Source organism: Spermophilus citellus (genome assembly GCF_964194105.1).
Source record: "Spermophilus citellus genome assembly, chromosome: 6".
NCBI classification, from domain to species: Eukaryota; Metazoa; Chordata; class Mammalia; order Rodentia; family Sciuridae; genus Spermophilus; species Spermophilus citellus.
In genome coordinates this window covers 9,110,344-9,138,151 of record NC_138187.1, presented here as the reverse complement: position 1 = coordinate 9,138,151, position 27,808 = coordinate 9,110,344, and the positions used below count along the sequence as shown (strand labels likewise).

Here is a 27,808-nt window from a genome sequence, read left to right as displayed (position 1 = left end):
ATTCCCAAATGAAACATACAACATACACCAAACTTCTGTTTAAGAAGGTCTGAGGCACCAAAGTACCAGGTGGGTCACTGATACTCTAAAACCCAAGTTCCATAAGAAGCACAATGACTCCAATCAACAGAGACAAGGCTGCAGGTTATGATGCAGGCCCAGAGCACAGTCTTTCAAAGATGCTCCACACCACAAGTGTTGAATTGCTATCAAGCTGCTTCTGTCTTGGGCAACTCTATGTGGACTGCACCTGAGAGGAGCACTGCCTCAGAGATGGTCCCTGATTCCTGCACATCAAGTAAAGGCCAATCAGTTGATAACAACTGCCACCATGTGCTGGACACTCCCGCATGACAGGCACAAGCTGAGCACTCTGCATGCATCGCCTCCTTTAACCTTCGAAATCCCCCTGGCAGCTGTGACACCACACATGCACAGGGAAACAAGCTCAGAGGCATCAAACGATGACGTGCACTGATGAGTGGATCCACTCAGGATGCATTTAACTTTTAAATGTGTGGCAAGCAATGCTCTAGGTGGCAAGGACACAGGAGTGTGCCACTTTCCCATGGAGCTAAAATCTACCAGCAAGTGATGTTAGAAAGCCAGGCCATAAAGAAAAACCAAACAGAGGGGTGAGATAGGAAGGAAGAGGGCCACTTAGCCAGTGCAGCCATAGGGGCCTCTTTACACAGACGGCATTTGAGCTGAGCCCTCTACAAAGAGGAGGAGCAGCCTTGGGAAAAAAAGGGCAAAAAAAAAGGGCAAAAAATCCAGGCATAGCAAACAGCTGGGGGCCCTAGTCTTCCAGGACTAGAAGGAAGTCTGCCATGACTTGAGCAAAAAAGAAAGGAACCATCAGACAGGCAGGCAGGGGCCAGTCACAGGGGGTCCGTGGACAAGGGTAAAGGTTTAGATTTGCTCCAACTTGAACACTAATTGATGTGATCCTAACACAAGACTGCCCCTTTACAGCCTGTGTGAGGACCACCACACCAAGGCTCTTGCCTTATTCCAAGCCTGGAGAGGAAAACAGGAAGTTGATATTCCAGGACACACAGTAAAACAACCAATACATCAGATGCTACCACGTTCTTTTTTTTTTTTTTTTTTTTTTTTGGTGGGAGGGTTACTGGGTATTGAACTCAGGTGCACTTGGCCACTGAGCCACATCCACAGCCCTATTTTGTATTTTACTTAGAGATAGAGTCTCACTGAGCTGCTTAATGTCTTACTGTTGCTGAGGCTGGCTTTGAATTTATGGTCCTCCCAAGCCGCGGGGATTACAGGTGTGCACCACCACTGCCCAGTAAGAAGAGGGTCTTAACAAGGAAAACATTCCCAACAGAAGAGAATGGCCATCGTCATTCAGGATGGGTACAGACCTACCTGCCCAAGACCCTCCAACACCTCCCTTGACACCTGTGTCTACCAATAAATCCTGCTCCTACCAGGCACAGTAGTGCACACCTGTAATCCCAGCAGCTCAAGAGGCTGAGGCAAGAGGATTGCAAATTCAAAGCCAAACTAGCAACTTAGCAAGACCCTGACTCAAAATAAAAAAATAAAAAGGACTGGGGATGTGGCTCAGTGGTTAAGTGCCCCTGGCTTTAATCTCTAGTACAAAAATAAAATAAGATACACCCTGTCCCTTGCACTTCCCTCCTTTTTAACATCAGAATACAGAAGTTGGGCCTTCTGCTTTTCTTTTTCCAAGTACTAGACCCAACAACTACTTGCCCTTGGGCAATGCCAATGGGAAACTTGACAGAGTTTTGCTCCTGGAAATGCCTTTGCTATTTTTCACATTATAAAAGTAATTTATGTGAAAAATGCAATAAAAACAAATCAGAAAAAATATACAAGGAAAATAATCTCCATAACCTCACTACTGACATATTCTAACACAGTGCTTCTCAAACTAACATGCACATGCATCTCCAGGGCATCTTGTTAAAAGGCAGGTTCTAGGGCTGAGGTTGTGGCTTAGTGGAAGAGCACTCACCTAGCATTGGGTTCAATCGTCAGCACCACATAAAAAATTAATAAATAAATAAAATAAAAATAATTTTTTTTAAAAAAAGGTGCTAGGAGCCACAACCAAATAATATGATGCATGGCACTTTCGGTTGTAAGGTGAGGCCAGCTAGCCATTGAGATGATATGATTATGTTAAGATTTACATTCATATGAAAATTGGACTCCTGCTGTTCACCTTGGCCTGCTACGGGACTCAAGTTACGGGACTCCTGGAGAGTTCCCATTGGTTGGGGAAGGATAGTAGGAGGGAATTCCGGGGGAGGTCCTGGGCCCGGGTTCCAGTAGACGTGACCGCGTGGGTGGACCGGCTTGCTTGCGGGACGTGTAGGGGGTATTGGCGGCATTTTCAAAAATAAAGTTTTGTTCCTGCTTGAGTGGCTCGTGATTCTGTGCCCAGCCAGACTGCGGCAAAAAGGCACGTTTTGATTCAGAAGGTGAACAGTGGGGCCTGAGATTCTGCATTTCTCACAGGCTTCCAGGTGATGTTGGTTGGCTCCTGACCTACACTTGAACAGAAAGAATTTAGCACATATACCTCTTGATATACACAATAATCCTAGATATCTCTTAGGGTACTTTGCTGCCCTGCTTGTTCTAAGTGACATGTCAGCAGCCTCCTGGGCCTTACTTTGCAAAATCTCTCTTCATCGTGGGGGTTGGGAGGCAGCCGATATTCTACAGAAAAGCAACCTGAGATTATACAGGTCTCAATCCAGAGGTTCACTTCCCCAGCTGTGATCTCTTCTGCAAGCAGGAAGCACTCAAATGAGACAATCCTGATCTTAGGACACCTGTGGCCATCTTAGCCCTGAAGAGGGGTTGTAAGAAGGAAGTCTCATAGGACACAGGGTGCACAGGTGACCTCGAGGACACTTATCAATGGTGAAGTGCCCAGAGAGGCCCCTGGCTATGAGGAATCTTGGAAGGAGCACTGAGTGGGAAGTCATAAGACATGAGTACTCATCCAAGCCAAGCTCCTTGGTATTCATGTGACAGGGACAATCACTTCCCTTCCCTGGGTACTGGTTTCTGTATAAGATCATGCCCTCCTAGTCAGCTCTACAGTCTGAAAACCCAGGGACCCTGTGAAGACAGGAAGATAGAGAAATCAATGTCCTCTTTCTTACCTTACCCCAGTGACAGGCAGAGAATGCACCCCCACACATGCCCAGGCCAGTAGAATCCTCCAGCTTTGAGCACTACAGCCACCCAAAAGGAGCAGCGAGCTGATGCCCACTACTGAGCCCCGACTACGGGTAAGTCGGTAAAAGACTGGCTTATTCAACCCTTAACAGAAGGTTCAGGGGCTCCATTCAACAGAGAGCACCAAGGCCCAGACAGGAAATGACCCAGAGCTAGACCACAGGAAATGTCAAAGAGGGACTCAACTCCAAGTCCACTGGCTCATGGCAGTGCCACCTGCTAAATCCTGCTCACCCCTGTTACAAACCTGCCGCTACAGCCCACTGCTAGTTCTGAAGGCATTTCTCGGTGATACTTGAGTGACCAAACCCCAGCCCTCTTGTTCCTTCTCCAGGGGCAGCCCCAGCCAACACCATCAACCAGGAAGCCAGAGGAGGATTTTTTCCCATTTCTTGTTAGATCACTACCAAAATGAGAATGGAAAATGGAAAGGAGCTCAGGTAATCCCTCCCAGCCCCACACAGCTGTCAGAACTGCAGTCATCCTGCCACTCTCTAACACAGGCACCACACGCCCTTGTGAAATCCTATCACCTGGTGTGTATGTAGGTGCCACCTACTGTCTCTTTTTTGGGGGCCGGGTGGGGGGGGGGCAGTACCAGGGATTGAACTCAGGGGCACTCGACCACTGATCCACACCCCAACCCTATTTTGTATTTTATTTAGAGACAGGGTCTCACTGAGTTGCTTAGTGCCTCGCTTTTGCTGAGGCTGGCTTTGAACTTGTGATCCTCCTGCCTCAGCCTCCTGAGACACTGGGATTACAGGCATGCACCACCACATCTGGCTTGTTGTCTTTGATGTTTAGAGTCCTTAGGATGTAATGTTTAATTTCATGTGTAAATCCATTAGAGTCCTAAATTAATTTTTACCACAAGGCTCTGGTCTTCTGCCTGGAGTCTCCTTTCAAGCTAGGGGGCTGCCTGGGAAGAAAGAGTGGAAGAACAAGATAGGCCTATCCCTAACTACTCACCTGTCTGCCTTAAGCGCTTCATCAGAGACCACCTCCTAGACCACTGAGTGAGTGAATGCACAGGGCACACCCAGACCAGGGCCTAGTATATACCGAGTACTTTATACTCGTCCGATTTCACTGTTTTTGTTGCTGACAGCTTACACACCAGAGGCATCAAGACTTCTGGCTCCAAGAAGTCCTTTCAACACCAAAGTACAGGCAAAGCTATCTAATCCGTACTCCTGGGTCTAGTGTTGTACAGGATGAAAAGGTAAACCAGGGTCCCCTGGGGAGGAAAAATGAGCAAAATGCAAGCAAGTGCTTGCCATGTTCCTACTGTACTCCTGGACAACAACTTTGGAGGCCCAGGGGAGAGTAGGTCACCTGATCAAGGCCACATACATATTTAAACAGTGGTATTTTCTCTGCCTCTCATTGCAGTGGTGGAGACATTTCTCTCGTCTGAGGCTAACTGTGAAATCCTTGCTATAACCAAAGCCGGAATGAGAGGAAAGAAAAGAAGGCCATGTTCTTTGGATGCATACCAAGAATTCTGCCCCAAATCACACAGCAATGCAAGAGCCAAGTTGAAGGTAGGGCCCTGGTCCCCCTGACTCAGACTAGTGTTCCTGTCACCACACCACACTGCCATCCTGCTGGGGGAGGAGGGGAGGTTCACTGAGGAACTCAAGCTCGAGCTGTGCCTCCCAAACTGAGAAGAGTAAGACATTAAGTCCAGACACACACACACAGCTAGATGTCACCAGGACCTGGGGGACAGGGGAGAAGTTAGGGTTTCCTCTGGCTGATGAAAAGGTGATGACCCCACAAAGCTGCAAACGTACTAAATGCCACTTAGCTGCTCATTTTTAAACAATTCACCTCTGTGTGAATTCCACCTCAAGGAAGAGAGAAGGACTGTAACAGGTAGATGCTGGCCAAGAGGACATTCCAAGGCAAAGGAACAACTGCAGGAGAGTCCCCCAAAGGCAGAAGGAGATGACTCCAGGGAACACCCAGTCCTAACTGACACATAGTAGAAAACCTTCACTTCTTTTGTGCACTTCTGAATGCCCAGAGGGGAGTGTCTGACATAGAAGTCCCTAACATCTGGATCAGTATGGAAATATTTTGGATTATCACAGCTGCAAGGGCGCCACTGGCATCCAGTGGATAGAGGGCCAGGGTGTGCTGAATACCTGCAGTGCCCAGAATGGTCTCCACGACCAAGCACCATCTAGTCCAAAACATCCACAGTGCTGCAGCTGGGAAATCCTAAGTTTAACTGCCCCATTTTATAGGTGGCAAAATTGAGGCTCCAAAAAGCTAAGTAACTTACACTTCCACTTGTGCTCTGAGTCCCACCTCCTCTCGCCTGCTCAAGACTATGCTCCAGCAATTGTCCCTTTTTCCCACATCATCAATTATTCCTCCCCACCTATCTGATTCCTTCAGCACTCCAGGATGTCATAGTATCCCCAGATTTAATTTTTAAAACCAGGCTTTGCTCCCACAGCCCCTCCAGCTACAACCACATTTCTCCAGGCCCTGGGAAGGCCACCCCACCCCCCAACCCCCCCCTGCTGTTCCCAGATGGCCCTTAGGCTTTGATCTCCTTCACGTGCACTGATTATCTACACAGTGGCCAGAACATCTGGAAGCACAGAATAATACATTGTAAACAACTTACTGATATTACAGGATACACAAAATAATACTATGTGATCCATTCAATATGCCCTGCAAAACCCCAGCGAGCAGCATTTCCACCCAGCCCTGCCCGTGCATCTGCAGTGGGTTGTCTCAGACGATTTGTGCTTCTGGTGTTCACTGGAAAAACCTGCACCTTTAACAAGTGGGGGTCGGCGAACAGTTTCTATAAAGATCCAGACAGTCAATATTTTAGGCTTTGTGTGCCACAGGGTTGCTTTCACGACTCCTCACCCCCACCCCTGTGGTGTGACGGCAGCCTTAGATGAGGTGTTAATGAGCAGGCTTGGGGCTGAATTTAACAGACCACTACCCTACCAGAACGAATGCCAAATGCCGGGAGAGAGGGGCTTGATAATGAAAATAATAGTGTCTGATTCCAGAAGTCACGGCGGACCCCCAGCACCACGTTAGAGACCCCCCAGCAGGCTGTGGCCAGCCCACACCATCATCACATTCCCATCTTCCTTTCCCTTTTACCAAGACCCCTGCACAGACCTGAGCAGAGGACAGGCACGTCCCCCGCCTGCCCGCTGCTGGAACGCACACACCTACACCTGCAGGCATCAGGTAGGAATTAATAGCAGCTGTTGCTGTTGCTGTTGCTGCTATTAATTCCTGCCCACCTCCAAAGCACACCACCATTACAAATTTTTTTAAAAAAAAAAAAAGGAGAGAAAACAGAAGTTAAAGACAAGAAGAGGGCTGGGGATGTGGCTCAAGCGGTAGCGCGCTCGCCTGGCATGCGTGTGGCCCGGTTCGATCCTCAGCACCACGTACAAACAGAGATGTTGTGTCCGCCGAAAAAAACTAAAATAAATAAATAAATTCTCTCTCTCCCTCTCTCTCTCTCTCTCCCCCTCTCCTCTCTCTTTAAAAAAAAAAAAAAAAAAAAAGACAAGAAGAGCAGAGGAACTGCCAATAGATGCAGGGGCATGTACGTGACCCTGCTAGGCAGAGAATGGAAATGAAAGAGGTGCCAGGAGGGCAGAAGGCAGGGTGAGGTAGAGACTGCAGCTGGGCAGAGGCCCCTTAGGTGGCAGTTGCTGCTCAGTTCCAGGTGACAACAGCACCTTGCAGCAGTATCAGCAACGGCCCCATCTCCTGGTTTTCCAAGAGGCTGGAAAACCAGATTTTCATGTCAATTGTTGGTACCTAATTATACTCTTTTTAGAACTGTGTTCCAGCCAGATCTTCATGAACCAAACATAACTTGCCGTTCTTCGATACACAGTTCACCTTCATGACTATCTGTAAGGTAGAGCTGGCAGCCCTGCTATGAAAGATGAAGAAACTGCTGCTTAGAACCATGGATCATTTAGCCAAAGAAGAGACCAGAGGTGACAGAGCCGACATTTTATCCCCATCCATGCCTTCCAACCTCTAGAGCAGACCAACCCCTTGGGCAACTCAACTTTAGAAGACTCCTTCTGTGAAATATCACCAAAGAAAACCAATCTCCTGGTGATTGGTTCAAATGGTACCTTCTCTGAGAAACCTTCCTGCCACCTCACGGACACAATAAACTGTTCTGCTTCCCTGGCCCTCCAGTCAAGCCACATCCCTGACAAATTCCCTATTACAGAAAGGATTGTGAGTAATCAAAACTGCCCTAGGTAAGAGTCTATTGTGGGCTGAAAGGGAGCATGACTGAACCTCCACTCACAGAAAACTCAACAACTCTTTTTTGGGGGGGTTCAGTCCTGCTCCCTTTCTCCCAAAACAGACTGCTGAGCCACATCTCCAGCCCTATTTTGTATTTTATTTAGAGACAGGGTCTCACTGAGTTGCTTAGTGCCTTGCCATTGCTGAGGCTGGCTTTGAACTCGTGATCCTCCTGCCTCAGAACAAAGACTCTAGGGGGTTCTCTAGGTGACTGCTTTAAAAGGGGAGAGCCAGACCAACCCAGGACATAGTAGCTGTCCCAAACATACCAGCAGTGGAAGAGGCAGTAGTTTGCTCAAACATTAGCTCATACACAGATGAATGGGTGACCATTCTTCCTCACAGGACTGTGGGGTAAAGCAGCGCTTCTGAGGGAGGACAAAAGGTCAGATCATCTACCATCACACAGTGGAAAGAGGCAGGCTCTGCCTTGAGACAGATGGGTTCCTGATGTCTAAGATCAAAGACCAAGCCAACAGCAATTCACAAATGAGCAAAGAATAGGGCCATCAATTTTCTCTAGAGCAGGGATGGGCAAACATTTTCTGAAAAGAGCAAAACAGTAAATATTTTTGGCTTTGCAAGCCATCAGACCTCTGTTACAGTTACTCAATGCTGCTATTGTAGTATGAAAGCATCTATAGACAATAGGAAACGAATGGGTATGGCTGGGTGCCAATAAAACTTTATTTACAAATTAGGCCGCTGGCCCAGCATGCTAATCTCTGCTGTAGGAAAAACACTAAAATGGCAGTGTACAAATATTTTGAAGAGAAAGTGTACCTTCCCTCATGGTTGCAGAAAGGCTAAGTATACACTTACTAATAACCACCATACAACAAAATTTTATAATTATATAACTAACCAAGAAACATTTAAAAGGAAAACTCCCTGTGTGCTAAACTATAGAAAATCAGATGCACCCACTGACAGTGATATACTGACACAGTGAGTTTTGAAAAACGATGTGCAGCACACACCAAAAGCTAAAAATATACATATGTGTATGTATATGTGTGTCTGTATATACATACATATGTGTGTGTGTGTGTGTATATATATATATATATATATATGTAATACCCTTTGACACCTTGAACACTAAAGGGGAGGAACGGGGGAAATGAGAAAAAAAAAAAAATAACTACTTCACCAGTCCCTCCGTCTTCCAGGTGCTAAATAAAGCACTACACATTTGCTTCGATTTCCATTTTTTAAAGGGAGAGATAAGAGTCAGAGAAGTTCCAACCTTTGCCCAAGTTAAATAGAGAGTTAAATCCAGGACATCTGCATCCAGAGCTTTTCCCACCACAGCATAATGACTGCCTGAACACAGCAAAAGGGGCACAAAGATTTTCAATGCAGTATCCTAGAAGAGGGATCAGTAAACTACAGGCCACGTGCCAAATCCAGCTGTTGCCTGTCTTTCTAAATAAAGTTTTATTGGAACACAGTCATGTCCTTTCATGTCTGTATTGCCTGCAGTTCCTTTCATGCTACAACAGCAGGATGAGTACTTGGGGTGGAGGCCAGATGGCCCAGGAGGCAGAAAATATTTACTATCTGGCCCTTCACTGAAAACATTTGCCATTCGTGTCCCACAACATCATAAATGGAATTTGCTTTCTTTTGCTACAAAAGCAGAAAGCCTACCTAACCACTATACATTAATTTCACCAAATGTTATACTGCCTTTTAAAATATTGTGTAGAGAAGGAATAAATGCTATGATAAGGATAAATGCTATGAAATGGAAACACTAATTCAAATGGAAGCTCAATGCAATTATGTAGAATACATACATAAGCTTTAAACAAAGAAATGTAATACCTAAATATTTAATGTGCTAGGTACATTCTCTATTTTCATAATTGTCTCTAATTTAATTTTGGTTTATTGCTTTAATATTTTTTTTAAAGTTGGGGGAGGAATGAGCAGATTCCAACATCCGCAGGCACAAGCAAAGGAAATTGAGATGGGTGTGAGTATGATTGTTCCTTCCTCAGAAAGTGGGGCACCAGGCCCAACAGGGTGCTACCAGGTAGCAAAGGAAGCACTACTACCAGACCTCTAAGGGGTTCTTGGATCAGCAAGCAGGAGCCACGGCCAGGAAATGTCCTCACCCCTGTAGGATTCTAACTCCGCTCACCAAATCTGCTCCCCCACAGCCTCTCCCACCTCAGTAAAAAGCAATCTCACTCCTTCTAGCTGCTCAGGAGCAAAACCAAGGGGTCAAGCACCTCATTAAAGCCTCTACTCACATATTACTCTCCCAGTGAGGCCTTCCTGACCACCCCCACCCAAAATTATAACAACCCATTCCTCTAGTTCTTCCTCCATCGAGGCATATAGCAGAACAGACTTCACCCTTGGGCTCCAGACAGCGCTTATGATCCAGTCCTGGCCAACCAGATGCACAGTGATAGGTTCTGGGATGACCACATGGGCAGCCAGACCCTGTGTTTCAGCCCTAGGACTTTTCCTGGAGCACAAGGGAAAAGGCCCACTCTTTATCCAAGTGTTGCGATGCTATAGGATGTGGTCCAAGAGCCACTGGGAGGTCTCTTGCCTCTGTGGAGGAAGGGCTGCTTAGGGATGAAGCCGACAGAGAGTAAAGTAGAGTTGAGAGCTGGACAGGTGATCCTGACGACTCCCTAAGCACCTGAATCCAGCCGCGTCTGAAGCTGGCCAGAATTATCCTTAAAGTTTTCCAGTAAGACACTATATATTCCCATGTTGCTGAAATCAGTTTAATCAAATGAAGAATCTTGGCTAATACACACAGCATTACCCCAGCAGAACCCTTTGTGGTAAGTTTACTCAGCTTGCCCCAACAGACACCAACGTACAGCCCTTTGCAAAGTGATAAGAGGACGCACCAAACCGTCACCCAGTAAAGGTTTGCTGAATGTTGGACCCTGAATTTCTGGCCAGTCTCTGCTGCCACCGGCACCCTCACCCTTACTGACAACATTCTAAACTAGCACCATTGCTTTAACCAAAAAATAAAAATAAAAAGCAACCAGTACTGGGAAATCACCCTCAAGACATAACCCCCCAAAAGGAAAACTTTCTGCACAAAAATGTTCACTGCATCATTATTTACAACAGAAAGGAAGGGAGGAAGAGAGCAAGGGGAAAAGACAGGCCAGCAGGCGTCTCCACAAGCAAAGAGTTCAAAAACTGTGCTATATGCAAGATGACGTAATCCATACAAGTGACCAGTATGGAGTCCAGACAGCAATGTGGTAGAGCTGTATCCTGAAATGTCAGGGGAACTAGCAAAAGGCAATGTTTATATGATGATGACACAACTACTTCATCTCATACCGGTATTTCTCAATCTTTTCTATTATCTTCCCCTTTAGGATTCATCCTAGACATTTTTATCCTAATCACCGGCCCCATGAAATTTTAACACCACAGATTTAATGTATATCTGGTTGTGTGCCACATGCTTATCTGTGTTCTACACACAGGAGTGGATCTTAACCTCCCCTGAGAACCTCTTCTCGCCCCCTTCAGGGTACCAGCAGCCCCCCTGAGAATGCATATCCTACGTGTGCAGATGGGGGCAGGACGCAGGTGCTTACTGCAAGTGGGTTCACATTGCCAGAATCTAGAGAAGCCCATGAAATCTTGGATTTCAGTTACAATTTTAAAAACACTAAGAATCTGACTTCCTATTAGTCACCCAGACAGAGTCATGCGACACAACAGCAGGAGTCCTTGTCGGTGGGATGTAGTCCACCGGTGGTTGACTGTCTGCAGACAGCAGAACATTTACTTCTTACATTCTCCAATAACAGGCCGACCCCATGCCTTCCTGAGGAAAAAAATATATTAATAGCATCACTTTTCTGCTTTGAATGAAAACCACAAGAATTCTTTTTTTTCCATTCACTTGTTTCAGCTGTTTTCTTTATTCCAAGTACAAGTCACTGCTGGAGAGGACCCAGTCAAAGCCAAGCAGAAAACCATGACCTTTGACATTTCAGAAAAATGAGAAAAAGTGGCCAAAATGTACGTAAACATTAGACAAGAAATAGCAGCAAATGACCCACTAAGCGCAGAACTCTGACCTATCAGGCCCTTAAAGGCCCTTAAAGCTTATCTGTTTCATAAATCATGCAACTTCTCTGGACCTGGCAGCCCCATCTTTGAAGCAGGGATTTCAGTCTTTCTAAAGTCAGAACAATTCTTGAAAGAATAATCATGGATAGAAAGGTGCAGCCAGGACCCTCCAGCATAGTTTAACAAAAGACTGTGCCTGGGAACAACAGCGGCTTTCTGGCCCTACTAGTTTTCCTTTCCCAGTAGAAACAAAAGCATCAACTGGAAATCAGAATTCCTCAGCCAGAGGAGGCTAGCAATCAAGCATTCCTATCTATGGAATTCTCCAAGGAGAACAAATAAATTGTGGCCACTAACTCCCAGAGACACCCGCCCCCAAGCAAGGGAAGGTGAAAAAGACAGGCCAGCAGGCATCTCCCCAAGCAGGTGTCTTTCTTTCTGACAGTTTGTTTACTTATATGCACATATATGAATCCACAATGCTGTCTTGCCTGCCTGCCTTATTTGGCATCAAAGCATATATTTTAGGTATAATTCTATACCCTGTTTTTTTTTCCCACAGAACTTTAATGATAAGATGTAGCCACAATGATGTGTATAAAATCACACTATTCCTTGCATTTTCTGTCATGTGACAATACCACACTAAGTTTTTCCCCTCCACTATTAATGGTCATGTTGGTGGTTTCTGGCCACTTTAAACTCACTTTAAAATGCATTTATCACGTGTTTGCATTATCTAGGGCCATACACTTCCTGGTTATTTGCACTTGATGTATTCAACCTTGAACCCATCGGACCTCTGATTCTACTCATACATTTTTAACTCAAAAATACATATAATTGCCAATTTATAGGATCTACAAGAAACTGAAAAGCATGTTAAGCCACACCAAAATGAGACAATGGCCAAATCCTGCAAAGAATCCTTAGGATAAATGACTTGGTTTCCTTCAACTCAAACTACAACAGGAACAAATTTTGCAAATATACTGATAAGGGGCTTGCATCCAGCAATTATATAGAATTCTTACAGCTCAACAATAAAATGACAAACCCAACTTTAAACCTGGACAAAGGATCTGAATAGACACTTCTCCAAAGAAGTATACAACTGGCCAACAGGCACATGGAGGGATGCTTAGTATCACTCTAGTTATTAGGGAAATGCAAATCAAAACCACAGAGGTGCCACTTCACACCCCCTAGAATGTCTATTATCCAAGACTGTTGGGAAGAATGTGGAGAAGCAACCCTTCCATCCTGGTGGGAATATAAAATGCTACAGACAGGTGGACAGTCTGACCCAGCTCCTCAGATGGTTAAACCAAACAAATATATACCCAGTGATTCCACTCTTAGCTCTGTTGACCAAGAGAAATGAAAAACCGCCCACACACCAACCTGCATGTGAAGTGTCACAGCAGCATTATTCTTAGCAAAAAGATGGCAACAATCCAAATGTCCATCCACCCTTGAAGGCACAAACCAACCACAAAATAGTCACATGGTGGAATATTATTTGGTCACAAAAAGGAACCTCAAGAACATGACATTAGTGAAAAAAAGCCAAACACGAAGGTCACAGCTTGCATGATTTCATTTATAAAAAATATTCACAGTAGACAAATGCATAGAGGGGGCTGGGGTGGGGCCTGAGGGGTGACCGCTAAAGAGTCCAGAGCTTCTTTTTGGGGTAACAGAAACATTCTAAAATTGATGTCTGCACAATTCTGTGAATACACTAAAAAATTTATAAGAAATTAAACTAAAAATAGTCTCTTTGTCTTTTAAATCATTTAGGTCTCCTTCAAACAACTTGACTATGTAAAATTAGATGCTGAGTTTTAAAAGTACATTATAAAATAAAATCATAAGACAATCATGGAAATTGGAATAGATATTTGATACTAATAAGGAATTATTTGTTTTTCATAGGCATGGTAACAAAAATAAGTTGTGTTTTTAACAAGGAGTTCCTGTATTTTAGAGATACACATTAAAATATGTATAGATACAAGGATATACTGTCTGAGACTTGCTTGCAAAATAACCTTGGAAGAGGGAAAACAGGCATGGATATAGGTGAAATTATCATGAGCTGTCAAATCTCTCTGATGGTTCACTATACTACTTTTTCCACTTTCATGATATTTGAAATCATTTATTTATAAAAGGGGTGAGGGTCTCACTGAGACTCTGTCTTTATATAAAATATAAAAAGGGCAGGGGATATGGCTCAGTGTTAAGCGCCCCAGAGTTCAATCCCCTGTACAAAAAAAGGGAGTGGGGATAAAAGAAAGAGAGGGAGTATTTCCCTACCTACCACATTACCACATTATTTTATTGCGTGCCAATTATCAATCCCACAAGTGAGGAAACTCACTTTAAAATGCATTCTCAAGAAACAATTAAAAATACCCTTGGACTTCCCCCTTCACCCTCCACAATCACTTTTTCTGCCTCAATTGCAAACTTTCCAAAAGAAGGCTTTCATCCTTAGTGCTTGTGTCCATTTGTTTGATCTCTATGTGTTGGTCTCCTTTTATAATTTGCCTTTAGACCTAATGATTTTTTTCATTAAATTTAAAAATAGAAGTTTTAAATGAGTTTTGATACTAAGCTAAGTGGCTCCTTGAAAGAGAAAATGATCAATTTCCTTTGGCTTCTCAATTTCATTTCCTCCTCTGATAAAGATAAAAGAGAGAACGGTCCAGAACTTTTGAGTTTATGGCAAGGACTCCTTGGTCATATAACAAGGAAAAGATTATCCAGGTGAAGTAGCGCACATCTATAGTCCCAGCCACTAGGGAGGTTGAGGCACAAGGATCCCAAGAACAAGGTCAGCCTGAGGAACTTTATGAGACCCTGTCTTAAGATAAAAACAGTTGGGGATGTAACTCAGTGGGTTCAATTCCAAGTATCACAAAGAAAAGGAAAATGTTGGGGCTGAGGGTGTAGCTCAGTGGTAGAGTTCATGTTTAGCATGCATGAGGCCACAAAGATTTTGAAAGATTGCACAGTCCTAGCCCATGTTCCAAGAAACAGCCTTGCCCCCACTACACCCAACACAGAGTCTTTACAGAAGTGACAGCTCTAACTTCCTGACAATGAACCATGTGAGAAGCACAATACCAATCAGTTTACCTGACCAATGATATTTAGTTGTCACAGCAAGCCTAGGAGACAGGTGCTATTATGTATCCTCATTTAGCAGGGACTTTCAGAATGGTCAAGTAACTTAGTCTAAATCACAGAGCTTTAAGTAGCAAAGTTAATCCCAAATGTCTGGCTCCAGAACCTGTACTTATACCCAGCAACATCACCTCAAAGTGAAAGCGAGCTCATGACATCTTTGCAGTGCTATCACTAATATCCGAGGATCAGAATATTCGTTAGATCCAATCATTTGCTTTGGCAACAGAAGGTGAACTATCTCCCAGACACCCCTGTCACCAAGCCATTCATTAGGACCATCAATTTCATAAATCTTGCTCTTGAGCAGCAAACACAAAAGGCATGTAATTTATCTTGAAGATCCACAGAGATAAAAGTTTAACATGAAAAGCAAATTATCACCTTTGCCTTGCCCCCCTACCCCCACCCCCAACACCTCCAGAAATGCCTGGATGGAAGGAGAGGGCCAAGGGCCCTGGATGTGGGGATTGTTGAGAAATAACTGAACAGTGAGAGAAAAACAGACACTATGAGGGTAGGCGGGTCCTCTGAAGTGAATCCAGATCCCAGAGTGGCTGGAAAAACAGTCAGGGGCCAGCTGAGAGGCTTCCCTGAGTCACTCCCATCTCCACACACAACACCCAAGAATGACTTAGCACCAAAACACCAATAGGACTCTTTAGAGGGTGGAAGGAGGGTGAACAGAGTCAGAGTCAAGGCACTAAACTTCAGAAACAGGACCAGCAGTCTACACCCACCTCCCTCTAACTTCCAGCCTCCCCACCAAACCCACCCCCTCTCTGGTGGCGCGGGGAGGGGCTAGAGCAAAGCAACAGTCGCCAGATGGGCTCAGCATTGGGCAAGAAGGGAAGGGCTGCAGGACAGGACAAGAGAGACCTCAAACGATGAGCTGAGAGAAGAAATGGAAGGGGCTGGAGTAGGGAAGATAACCCCAACGTAAAAAGCTAGGACCGGGTAAGTAGGAACAACTGGTGGCTAGAAGAGCACTGGGGGACAGGGTGGAGGGAACAAGAGCGAAGAGAGAGACAAAGGGGAGGAGAGCTGAGAGACCCCTGGGGACTAGGAGCTGCCGGTCTGGGTTTGCTGACAGCGGGTCCCGGGGTCAGCAACCAAGGATGCCCGGAGGCGCTTTCTGCAGGTGGGGAACCGGATGCCAGGGGACCAGGGGACCAGGGGCCTGGGCGGGGGATGACAGGGCAGCGGCGCCGGTAGCTGGAGCCGGGACTCCGGCGGGTCAACTAGGGAGGAGAAACTGCCCACCCAAAGGCTCCCAACTGGGGATCTGCTAACGGGGCGCGGGGCTGGGGCACTGGGAGGGTCTGGGGGCAGGCATCGAGGAGCTGGTCCTGCCCGGGGACAGGAGTCAGGGACGAGGAGTGCCTGGCCTCGGGCGATCGGAGACCTGCAGGGGGCCAGGGGCCGGGACCCCGGCGGACCGGTGGCGGGATCGGAAGCCAGGGAGATGGGGAGATGGGCCGGGGTCTGCGGGCGATCCGGGCGATCGGGGCGATCGGGGCGCGAGGACTCGGGGCCGGAGTGTGCAGCTGCAGCGGCGGGAGCCGGGGCGGCAGGGGCGGGTGACAGCGGCGGGGCCGCCACTCACCGCTCATGATGCCGCTCCTCTGGCGGGTGCCTGCGCCGTGCCGCCGCCGCCGCGTCTGCCGCCGCCGTGCTCCACAAGGGCCGAGAGACAGCGCGCGCGCCCCGCCCGCCGCCCCGCCCCGGAAGTAGAGCTCGTCGCCGCCCAGGCCCCGCCCCCATCCCGGAAGGTAAACACGGGCGTCCGCCGGAGCGCCAGGGCTGAGGAGGGTGGCGGTGGCCGCCGGTGAGGGTGCGTTTTTCCGCCTGCTGCGCCTCACACCTCGGTGCTGGCGCCAGAGAGCAAGGCCATGAGTAAGGAGAAAACAGGGATCCTGACAGGGGTGACAATCGCGAGGGAAACAGAGCCGTGGACTAAACGTGGGCACGGGCAGAGGGCAATCCCGGAGGGCCTCTCTGAGGAGGCGACGTCGGGGGCCCTTACCTGCGCGGTGAGAGGGAGCCGCACCGGAGGGTGAGCGAGGGGAGATAGGGGACCCCGAGGGCGCGGGAGCTCCTGCCCCGCTGGGTGGTTGGCGCTTTCTTGCCCACCTCCAGGCGGGCGAGGGAATGGAGGTCCTCGTAAGTAACCCAGCGGAGTGACACAGTCTGAACTGGTGGCAAGGCCTCACTTTTCCTGGAAGAAGAACTCATTGCAATGGGGCAGGGGAGAAAGGGCTGGTTAGGGGGCTGCTGCATTGTCCTGGCGAGAGGTAACAATGCCTGGGACTAGGTGGTGGCGGTGGAGCAGGAGAAGGTGGATGGGTCCAGTGTAAAGCCAAATGCTGCACCTGCCCAGCAATCAGGGGGCACCGTCATTCCCCATTTTATGGGTGGGGAAGGGATATCCAGCGAGGTCGAAGAAGTAGCCAGGTTGTTTTGTTCACATCCAGGGGGAAAAAAAAAAATGTCTTTTACATCACAACCCAGTACACACATAAGAACATTTGAGATGCTTAACAATTCTGTAATAATGTATTATCTTCTGACTCTTTTTTCTTTTTTTAAAGCTGACAGAGACTTACTCCATTTATCCACTATAAGTCTTGATATAATTGAAAACACTGACTTGACCACCAAGCCCCCACTAAGAAATGGAGCCAGAATTCCAGCCCCTTTCTCTATGGCCCCAGAGCCCCCAAGGTCTTCTGATGCTTTGCCTCTACATATATATTTACACACACACCAGGAATTTACCTCTAAGGAAACAACTCAGCAAAGGCCCAGAACTCTTTGAAGAAGGATGCTCTGCAGCATTGTTTCTAATAGAAAAAAGGTGGTGATAAGAAAAAAAGATTTGAGACTGGGGCTGTGGCTCAATGGTAGAGCACTTGCCTGGCATACCTAAGACCCTGGGTTCAATCCCCAACACTGCCAAAAAAGAAAAAAAAACAATTCTGAAATATTCTAAGTTACAAAGGGTGGAGAATGGAAGTAAGGAGAGTTGGTGGGGGAGTTCCCCTGCTTTGTGTCATCTTGCCCCTCTTTCATATCTGTAGCCAATGGAGGGTCAACATAAATAATTATATCTACCTCCACAACGTTTTCCATTATTAAATATTTTAGGTTTTCTTTTTTTTTTTTTTTTTTTTAGATCCAGCAGACATTTTTCCAACTCGTACTTATCCTCACTGCTGGTAGCCAAGGGAACTTATCCCAGGACCAGTCCTTCCTTTCTGGCTAGCATCTGTGTTGCCTCAATAAACCCTTTGTTTCAGAGATTTCTCAGTGCCCATTTTGATTTAGCAGTTGGAAAGTTCCAAAGCCCAAATGCAGAATAAGCAAATCATGGCCCAGCACACAGGAATCTTATGCAGATTCCTAACTAGAAATAATAGATTTTCAAAGACTAGAAATGTAACTCTGGCCACCTCTTCACAGGTCACCCTTTGACTTCCCCCTCCCTTTCCCAAACACTCTAAATTCTAAGGAGAAGATGAACCTAAATGATGAAGCTAAAGCATCTTTCTTTAGACTAACAGAACCAAGAACATCTTGTGACCTTCAGATAACATCAGAATGTGTAATTTCTTATTCTTTAATTCTGTGCATCAGCTTACAAAAAACATATAAAGTTATGTTTGTCTAAAGAATTACAGGAACTAATCTCTGGAGATCAAGGCAGGGAAGACATGCCTCAAATGACCAAGACCCCACCCAGCACATAGGCTTCCTAACCATCCGCCTGCACCTCCTTTCCTTCCATATTAAAGTCCTTCTGTTACCCAACCCTGGTCTTGTACTGCTTGGGTGGTCTACTGAATTTCTACCCCATCTTTGAGGACAATATGCCTGAAGACCAGACGTCCCTCTTCATGGGCTGGTTGCATCTAAGATCGCTGCCAGAGTGACCACTAAACAATCTCTAACTTCATTATAATAAAAAACGTGAACATTCCTCCTGCTCATTTATTTTGTATCTATAACCTGATCCCAAGAGTTGGGAAGTTGATTTGCAATTTTATCTCCCACTTCTATTCTTGGCCTAGAATAAAAGTCTCCCTCACCACTCCATGTTCAATAATGTTGGTTCCACAGTTCTGAGGGGAAAAATGACCCAGCCACTGGGGTCAAAAGTTGGCACTTTTGGGGCTGGAGTTGTGGCCTAGTGGTAGAGCACTTGCCTGGCATGTGGGAGGCCCTGGGTTCGATTCTCAGCACCGCATGTAAATAAATAAAAGATCAATTTACAAATAAAAATATTTTAAAAAACTGGCACTATTATGTACCTGAGTTCCCTAAGACAGACTTTTGATGGGGGCAGGTAGTCACCCCCTCCATCTTCTTAGTGTGCAGGCCCTTAAACAAGGACCTGATTTCCTTCTCATCAGCTCTCGGCTCTCAAGTGTTAGCTTTCAGGTGGTGAGCAGACCAGCTTGGGTCCAGTAACAGAAATGTGGGAAGATGCCAGTGATAATACATTAAGTGGAAAAAAGCCCAAGCAAAGTAGTCTAGAAAGCCATGGTTACAGTCATGTCAAAATATACCTACATGTAGGGACTGTGAGAGAATGTAGAAATGGGAATCCTTGTGTTTGGTTGATGAAGTTATTTCTCCCATCTTTAAAGTTATACCTTATAGCTGTTAATTTGTTATTCCTGCTGGAGAGTCCACATGTCTGAGACCTGGAGAGCTTGGCCTCGCAGCCTGCCTCCACAGCTCCTGGAAGGCAGCACGCTCATGCTTCGGGCAGTTGTCAAGAGGATGCTGTCTCATATCTTCCCTAGCTCCCTGTGCCTTTCCCCTGGGGCACTAGGGCAAGGTAATTTATTAAAGTCCTCATTTATGTATGGTATAATATGAAATATGTCTGTCCCCTGTTCCTGTCCCAGAGCCCCTAAAACCTTGGGAATTTCCTTAGTAGTAAAAATGTCTTTTATTACTCATGACAAGCCCCTTTTGATCACACCTGAGTATACTTTAATGTGGTAATAGAGTAGGATCCCTTGACAGCCTAAGGGTAGGGTAGCTGGTCACCAGAAACACCAGGTAATCAGAGGGTTCCAACATTCCGCCTTACCTCCCAACCTCTGGGAAGGGGCAGGGAGGATCTGCAGATTAAGCTCTATAAAACTATAATAGTTCAAGCTGTTTCCAGGCTGCACATCCCAAGAAAGCACCTTGCCCCTTTGACTCTTCATCTGTATTTTTTATAATAAACTAATAAATGAAAAAGTGTTTCCCTGTGTTCTGTGACCCATCCTAGCAAATTATGGACATAAAGAGGAGGGTTGTGAAAACTCCAAATTATCATCAGAAAATCAGAAACACAGTCTGAAACTTGATTGGCATGAAGTGGGGAGCAATCTTGTGGGACTAAACTCTTAGCCTATGGGATCTGACATTATCTCCAGGTAGAGTTAGGTTCAGTGTCAGGATTAGGTTGATTTATAAGACTAGTTGGGGGCTGGGGATGTGGCTCAAGCGGCAGCGCGCTCGCCTGGCATGGGCGGAGCGCTGGGTTCAATCCTCAGCACCACATAAAAATAAAATAAAGATGCTGTGTCCACCGAATATTTAAAAATTCTCTCTCTCTCTCTCTCAAAAAAAAAAAAAAAAAAAGACTAGTTGGCCCTGTAACACCCACCTGGCATTTGCTGGAAGATTGCGTGGTGTGTGGGGACAAAGGCCCACACATCAGGTCCCAGAAGTGCTCTGTGTTGAATGTGAGTAGAGAAGAAAAAGTCTGTCTTCTTTCCCACTGTGCTTTACCTCTTCCACTAGCAGCCTCCCCCATGAGTCTTATTCCTCCTTCTGGAAATCAGCCTGGATGGCAAGAATCAAGAGGTTAAAGGCAACAACTCTTGTGTTTGAGAAATCTAAACTCATGGAGAGCTTGAAGTAGTGAGAAAGCCTGTAAGATGCTGGAGCCAACACTCAGAGGCCACATAACAGGAAAGAGTGTTTGCCAGACCTCAAGGGGACTAGATGACCCTGATGTCTGTGACAGTAACTGATACAAGTACTTACAAAGCACACACTTTTACAAACTGTATATATATGTGAACTTTTTTTTTCAAGCACTGGGTAGGGATTGAACCCAGGGCACTTCACCACTGAGCTACATACCTAGCCCTTTTTACTTTTTGAGACAGGATCTCCCTAAGTTTCCAAGAGTGTCCTTGAACTTGTGAACCTCCTGGCCTTGGCTTCCCAAGTACATACTACTGTTATCCTCATTATACAGGTGGGGAAACTGAGGCTTGGTGTAGTTAAGTGCTTTTCTCCCAGTTTTCCAAGGTCTGTGATATCCTAGTAAACAGCCAAGATTCAAAACCACGCAGTCTGGTTCCAGAAGCTAATTCTTTAACCATTATCCTGTATTCTCAACCCTAAAGGCCCTCACGGAAGCAGTGATGGGCCCCAAATGTGCAAAAGTTCCCTCTATTTTCCCCCATATTCCGAATGTGCACAAAAGCCACAGCCCCAAGACCTTCAGGGTCTATGCTGTGGTGCCAGTAGGCATCCTAATAATGACCAAAGCCAGTAGATGACCAAAGGGCATGTCCCATTGTATTGCCTTTCCATAAGACCCAAAGTCCTTTGCACAAACCCCAGGAAGGGAACCCTCCCCCAGGAATGACAAAAATAGTGTAAAGTGATGTAAACTCAAATGCAATCCAATTGATGAGAAGGGGGCAATATAGATTTTAGGCTGTCGGTTTAAACCCTGGCTCTGCCACCACTGTAGTTTGAATGTCGTCTCCACAATTCAGATGTTGCCAATATGATAATATGGAAAAGTTGGGCCATAAAGCATTGAGTAGGCCATGAAAGTGTCTCCCTCACAAAGGTGATTAAGCCCCCTATGAAAGTTCTCCCACACTGCTGAGCTAGCTTGCCCTTCCACCTTCTGCCATATGAAGACACAGCAAGGAAGCCCTCACCAGCACCTTGACCTTGGACTTGCCAGCCTCCAGAACTGTGGGAAAATGAATTCTTCATAAGTTACCCAGTATTGGGCATTCTGTTACAGCAGCACAAGCAGCGACAGCCGTTTACTGGCTGTGTTACTTTGCTCCATTTATATCATCATTTGTAAACTGGATGTAATAGTGATCCATCTGCCATAGTATTTTGTGTACATTAAATGAGTTAGTCTAAATAAATAAATAAATAAATAAATAAATAAATAAATGGGTCAGTCCAGGTAAAGCACTCAGAACAGTCCTGAGCACATAGCAAGCCTGCTTAAGTGTTGTCTGTGATTATTATGACACGCACCCAGGTGCTCAGGACCACTTATCGCAGTTTCCAGCTACACGTATTCCTGTTTGATTATATTAATGCCTGATGTCCCCATTAGGCTGGAAGCCCACAAGACCTAGAACCACCTGTGCATGCAGATGCTGAATTAGCCTGGCTGACTGTAGGCTTCTCCTGTTCACAGAAATACCCAGGATAACCTTGCTTTCCTTTAACAATCAAGAAAAATCCAATCTGTCCTGAAATGTGTGTGTGTGTACAGGAGAGAGGTGGTCTAACCATGGAAATGTGAGTCTGAAGCAGATGCGCTTTGAGCTCCAAATTGTTTTAACTTCTGAATTTCCTCCTACTGAGAGAGAATAGAGTCAGGGGCCTGTCCCTGGCCCTAAGGGACACCAAGGAAGCTGGGTGTGTGGCATGCTTCTGATTCGCACAGCCTAGCTAAATCTACACACACATATTTCCTGCCTTTTGTCCCCTGCTCCACCTTTCACTCCCCTGAGTCCCTGAAGATGGAAAATTGGAAAAGAAAATCAACAGTTATCTTCCTCAAACCTGGCTTTGAATAAAACGTACTCTACTCGCCAGCCTGTCTCTGGAGTTTGAGTGGAGGGCACACGGGGTAAAGACTCCCCTCCCTGGTTTCAAATCAGTGGGGCTACAGATTGCAGTACTTTTTTTTCATTGAGTTAAGAATTTAATCATTAAACCAAGAAAGTTTCCACAGTTGAGCTCCCAACGATGAATTAGGGAAATAAATCTAACAGTTTTCAGAACTAGAAGATAAAAAGCAACTGTATCAGCAACTGACAGTCACCCCAAAGAGACCCAAAGAATCATCTTCTGACCAATGATTTTCAGAGTAGCTCTACACCAGTCAAAGGGTTAATTATCTAGTAGAAGTTGACCTTTCTGTCCCTGTGATACCTGAAGCAGCTGGCAGGCTCTTGCAATAGTCGTTAGTTTTGGTGGTGACAAGAATGGTGGCACCCTCCTCCATGGCTGGGAGTGGAAAGACGTGGTCAGAATCGACCTTGGGTTTGCTCTTGACACAGTCTTGGCAGGTACATTCTTCTACCGTGTACCCCAGGCTTCTTGGAAGGATCGTGTCCTCCCTAGTCCTGCTTTTGTCCAGGTCAGCATTAGCCACATCCAGCAGAACGGAGCCTGATCACAAGAAACAGAAACATTAACCCAACCCCCTGGGGTTGTTTTCATGACAGTCCCAGCAGGGCAGGTCAGCAACTAACAGACCACAGGCCACCATACTGGGATCTAAAATATGGTTTGCTCAGGGACAGTGTCATATGCGTTTGCTTGTAACAATCACATTTAAAAATCGAGATTTCACATGTGAATCTGGACAATTAGACTAGGTTTTAGAGAACAAAATGTGGCAACATAGAAACAGCACGGAAACAATGGGCTGGAGTCAAGAGCAGCTGTCACCTTCAGGCCAGCCTTGGGCCCCTTGGGCAAAGCCACCACCTGGCCCAGAACTTGCCTTTGTTACCCACTTGACCTTTGTAGGCATTGAGGTTTTGACCTTATCTTCCCACATGAAAATGACAGAAGTTCCCATATGTTACAGCACACCAAAATCAGTCTCTGGTTATGTTTTAGAACACAGAAGTAAAGAGGCTTAAGCTTTGGTCAGCAGATAAATTTTTTTTAAACGAATCTCATAATTATGATCATATAAGAAGTCCTCTTGTGGCCAATCACACCTGTGAATGTAAGTTTTCTATTTCCCAGCATTCTACAATGTAATTTATCTTCTAAATGTCACATTTAGAGACACTTGGAAATAAGGCCGACTCAGGAAGAAAAATACTGCATTCCCTCACTTATATGTGAAATCTAAAGAAGTTGGATACATAGAAGCAGAAAGCAGAATAGTGGGTACCATAGGCAGGAGCTGCTGGCCAAGAGATCTGACATTGCAGTTATGTAGGATAAATCCATCTGGAGATCTAAAGTGTAGCTTCATGACTAGTCAACCCTACTGTGTAACGCAGATTAGCTAAGAGAAGATTTCAAGGTAACTGAGGAAATGGTCTTGTGGATTTGCTTGACTAGTTATTTCACTATATATGTGTACATCCAAACATGTTGTAAACCTTAAATATACACAATTTTTATTTTATGTTGAAAAAAACCTCATTCTTCACTTCTCCACCAGACCCCAGGAAAAAAGAAAAATCAGTAAATTGCATGAAACCATAATCTACCAATCCTACTCCACTAGAAAGCCAAATTAGATGGTGCTTTACAGATTCTGCATGGAAAATAAATGTGTAAAGAAATAGGGCAGTTGCTGCTATGTGTTTGAGAATCAGAACATGGAGAAAGGTGCTACAGAAATATTTTTATCTTATGAGGCCCTTAAGCAGAACATTGCTTCTCTGGGACTGGTTCTCTACAGCCTAATAAACAATTATTTTTTAAACAATTACTCAAATAATCCAGGAGAAACTGGTTATTCATTTCTAGCATTTTTCAGTAGTAAAGTGTTCACCCAAGCAAATAACACATTTGTATCAAAAACAAGACCATGTATCTTGCCAAGTATGCTTTTCCTGATGGTAGCAGGCCTGGCCAGCAGTTTCTGATAGCAGGACATTTAATCAATGTTCTAACTTTAGTCAAAGATGTTTTCCAAGGAAGCCTGAGGACTTCAATAGAGTGACTAATTAGGGAAGAATTTCGGGGAAGGCAGACACTGTCAGGAGATCTGCAAAGAAGGTGTCAGTGCCCAAATGAAGACAGCTTGCATCTAACGTTACTGTCCACTAACACACTTGAAATAATTGGAACCGGATGAAATAGTCAATGTTATAAAAGAAAAAGAAATCAAATTTGCAGCAGCCCTTCTTGAAAGCAGACTTCAAAGACTGACCCCAAACCAACCTGTGTTTTTAAATTCATCCTTCAGTGGTTCAGAGTTCATCTTCCTTAGCAAGAACATCAGCATGAAAACTGCCAAAGAAACTGTCAAGCTCAGGCCCAAACAGGTCCAGAGAATGGCATTTGTTCCTTTCACTGAATTGGTCATACCTTGATTAAAAGAATGTCAGAGAGAGAATGAGCTGATATCATAATATCACATAAGTATGAATTATTTGTCATTCAATTTCCCCAATTCATCAGCATTGATTTTTTTTTTCCTGGGTACCGGGAATTGAACTCAGAGGCACTCGACCACTGAGCCACATCCCCAGCCTTATTTTGTATTTATTTAGGGACAGGGTCTCACTGAGAAGCTTAGCACCTTGCTTTTGCTGAGGCTGGCTTTGAATACGAGATCTTCCTGCCTCAGCCTCCCAAGCCACTGGGATTACAGGCATGTGCCATAGCACCTAGCACCAGCATTGACTTTTAAATTCTAAATACCACTTAATTAAAAGAGTAGATGAAAATCTATGTTGCTGACAGTACTGAATAAAATTGAGTTCAGGTCTGAATAATCACTTTGTCTCCTTTCTCTTTTTGATTCAGAAAAATCTCACCATCTTCCCCATATTGTTTGTTCTCTGAAAAAAATAATCAATATAGAATACTTCAACGCATAGCTGCTGAAGCAGTCTTACTTACTTGTATTACAATAACGCTGACATGGTACAGGAGGGGTGGAACATCGAAGGTGACAAGGTTTGCAAACATGCAGCAAACTGTCAAAATATTCATTTTGGAAGCACTGCTGAGCCATCTGGAACCTGATCTCAGAGAGAAACCAGGGAACAACAAAAAGAATAGCATGAAAGGACAAGTGAAATAGACTCAAGAATGTCCCAGCGAATGTAGAGACAGCAGCTAGAATATTGAGGGAAACAAAAACAAAACTCGACATCACTCCATTGGTCCTTCTGGGGGCCGTCAGCACTGTGGCTAAGGATTTGAATACCACCTTTAATTCACATTTCTAAGTTTGAGGCTGGGTGGGGTAAGATGGAATGTAAATATCAGGGCAAACAGTATCTGAAACAGAAACTGCTTATTTTTAGAGGAAGTTTCCCTAGCAGGTGACAGTTGCAAGATGTAGTCAAGCCTGGGGCATCAAGCAGAAAGTTCAATAATCATCTCTGCATCATCTATTTATGAGCTGTACTATGGGATAAGCCCCAGGGAGAAACAAGACTAAATCGGTAACAACTTAAAATCTAACAGGGAAGATAGAAATATACTTAGATAACCACAAGGTACAGTAATAACTGACAGAACGTGAGAGACGGAAGGACAAGTCAAAGTCAAACACTACCACCAGGTTCTGGATGTATGAACAATAATTGCACTGTGCTGACACAAATAGGGAAAGCAAGAGAGCTGAAGAGGAGGTAGGCTCAGAGTATTTTATTGTTACCATTACAAATAATCCACTGGATATGGTGGCTCACACCCATTAACCCAGCTACTTAGGAGGCTCAGGCAAGAGAATCACAAGTTTGAGGCCAGCCTTGACAACTCAGTGAGACCCTGTCTCAAAATTAAAGAGGGGTAGTACTTAGGGATGTAGCTCAGTGGTTGAGTGTTTACTTAGCATGTACAAGACCCTGGGTTCAATCCGCAGCACTGAAAAAATAAAATAAAAATAATAATCCATGTCCCATTGCTGAAATTTTAGAAAATACAAATAAGCAGATAGAAAAAAAAATCCATGGTCCAAGCATCTAAATATTATCTTTGGCATATCCTAGGGTTGCAGACAGGCTACTGATGTGTTCTATTTGACCAGTCCCTGATAGATATCCTTCTAGAGGCATTCTGGATAAATGGATGTATGGATGGACGGACGGATGGACAGACAGACAGACTTACTCATTGCATTTTCCTTGAAACAAATTAAATAATTTGAGTTTGCTGAATGAGACACCCATGTAGAGGGGTCTTGTGATCCATCAGAAACATGGGACTCAATTAAAATTTGAGGAAACAAACTCCAAATTCAGTATAGTGATTCTGGGGTGATTGGAGAGAGGAGAATTCAAAAGAGGCTTCATTGTTAAGTATTGATTAAGTTTTATTTATTAAACTGAAGGGTAAATACATTGATATTTGTTTTTCCTCTTTTGATGTAGTTTTGTTATCCTTTACAGGTTTTTATGTTTTAAGAATGGTGCATAATACATGTTAAAATTATGGCAATGAAATAAAATGTGGACATTAAAAGCAACACGTTTTTTTAATGCAGGATTTGAGCCTAGAAAAAAGTTTGAACTAAGATATTGATCAAAACCCCAAATTCTAATCTCTCTCTGCTTCCTTGATGCCATGTCCTAAGCTGCTTTCCTCTGCCACACTCTTCTGCCATGAAGTTTTGTCTCTGCTCAGGCCCAGAGCAGTAGAATCAGCCATCTATGGACTGAGACCTCTGAAACTGTAAATCCAAAATAATTTTTCCTTCTCTATATTGTTCTTATTGGGTCTTTGATCACAGTGATGAAAAAGTTGACTAAAACACAAATTGGTGCTGAGAAACGGGGGTCATTGCTGTGACTAACATGACCATGGGGCTTTTGAGAATTTGTGGAGAAATTTTTGAAAAGTTAGAGATGCAAGTTGAAAAACTTTCTTTTAATTGTAAGCAGAGCTTAATGGGTGATTCTGGTGGAAGTTCAAAAGACGGGAATGCAAATAGGACTGTGGACAGTAAAGACTGGGTTCTTGAGGTTTCAGAAGAGAA

At 44.9% G+C, this 27,808-nt stretch overlaps 2 protein-coding genes and 2 long non-coding RNA genes across 5 annotated transcripts in view; 2 read left to right on the top strand and 2 right to left on the bottom strand.

Annotated features, from left to right (window-relative positions):
* The window catches only part of SNX29 (sorting nexin 29), a 388,450-nt gene extending 371,898 nt beyond the window's left edge, over positions 1-16,552 (bottom strand). For both annotated transcript variants that reach the window (XR_014022540.1, XM_081298376.1), the window contains exon 1: positions 16,448-16,552. Coding sequence is in view for 1 of the 2 variants with exons in the window: in XM_081298376.1 (XP_081154502.1) it covers positions 16,448-16,454 (7 nt within the window). In the remaining variant the exon portion in view is untranslated. The remainder of the gene's footprint in view (positions 1-16,447) is intronic.
* The window catches only part of LOC308651396, a 39,215-nt gene continuing 27,062 nt past the window's right edge, over positions 15,656-27,808 (top strand). The window contains exon 1 of the long non-coding RNA XR_014022542.1: positions 15,656-15,798. This is a non-coding gene — a long non-coding RNA (uncharacterized lncRNA). The remainder of the gene's footprint in view (positions 15,799-27,808) is intronic.
* LOC308651395 lies at positions 16,633-21,154 on the top strand. Its single transcript, XR_014022541.1, has 3 exons — positions 16,633-16,897; positions 19,530-19,684; positions 20,491-21,154. It is a non-coding gene; the product is annotated as an uncharacterized lncRNA (long non-coding RNA).
* The window catches only part of TNFRSF17 (TNF receptor superfamily member 17), a gene marked incomplete at its 3' end in the record, with an annotated part of 29,732 nt that continues 24,941 nt past the window's right edge, over positions 23,018-27,808 (bottom strand). Inside the window, exons 2-4 of the mRNA XM_081300022.1 lie at positions 25,723-25,844; positions 25,039-25,185; positions 23,018-23,295 (exon numbers count right to left, since the gene is read on the bottom strand). Coding sequence (XP_081156148.1) covers positions 23,018-23,295; positions 25,039-25,185; positions 25,723-25,837 — 540 coding nt within the window. The 5' untranslated portion in view covers positions 25,838-25,844. The remainder of the gene's footprint in view (positions 23,296-25,038; positions 25,186-25,722; positions 25,845-27,808) is intronic.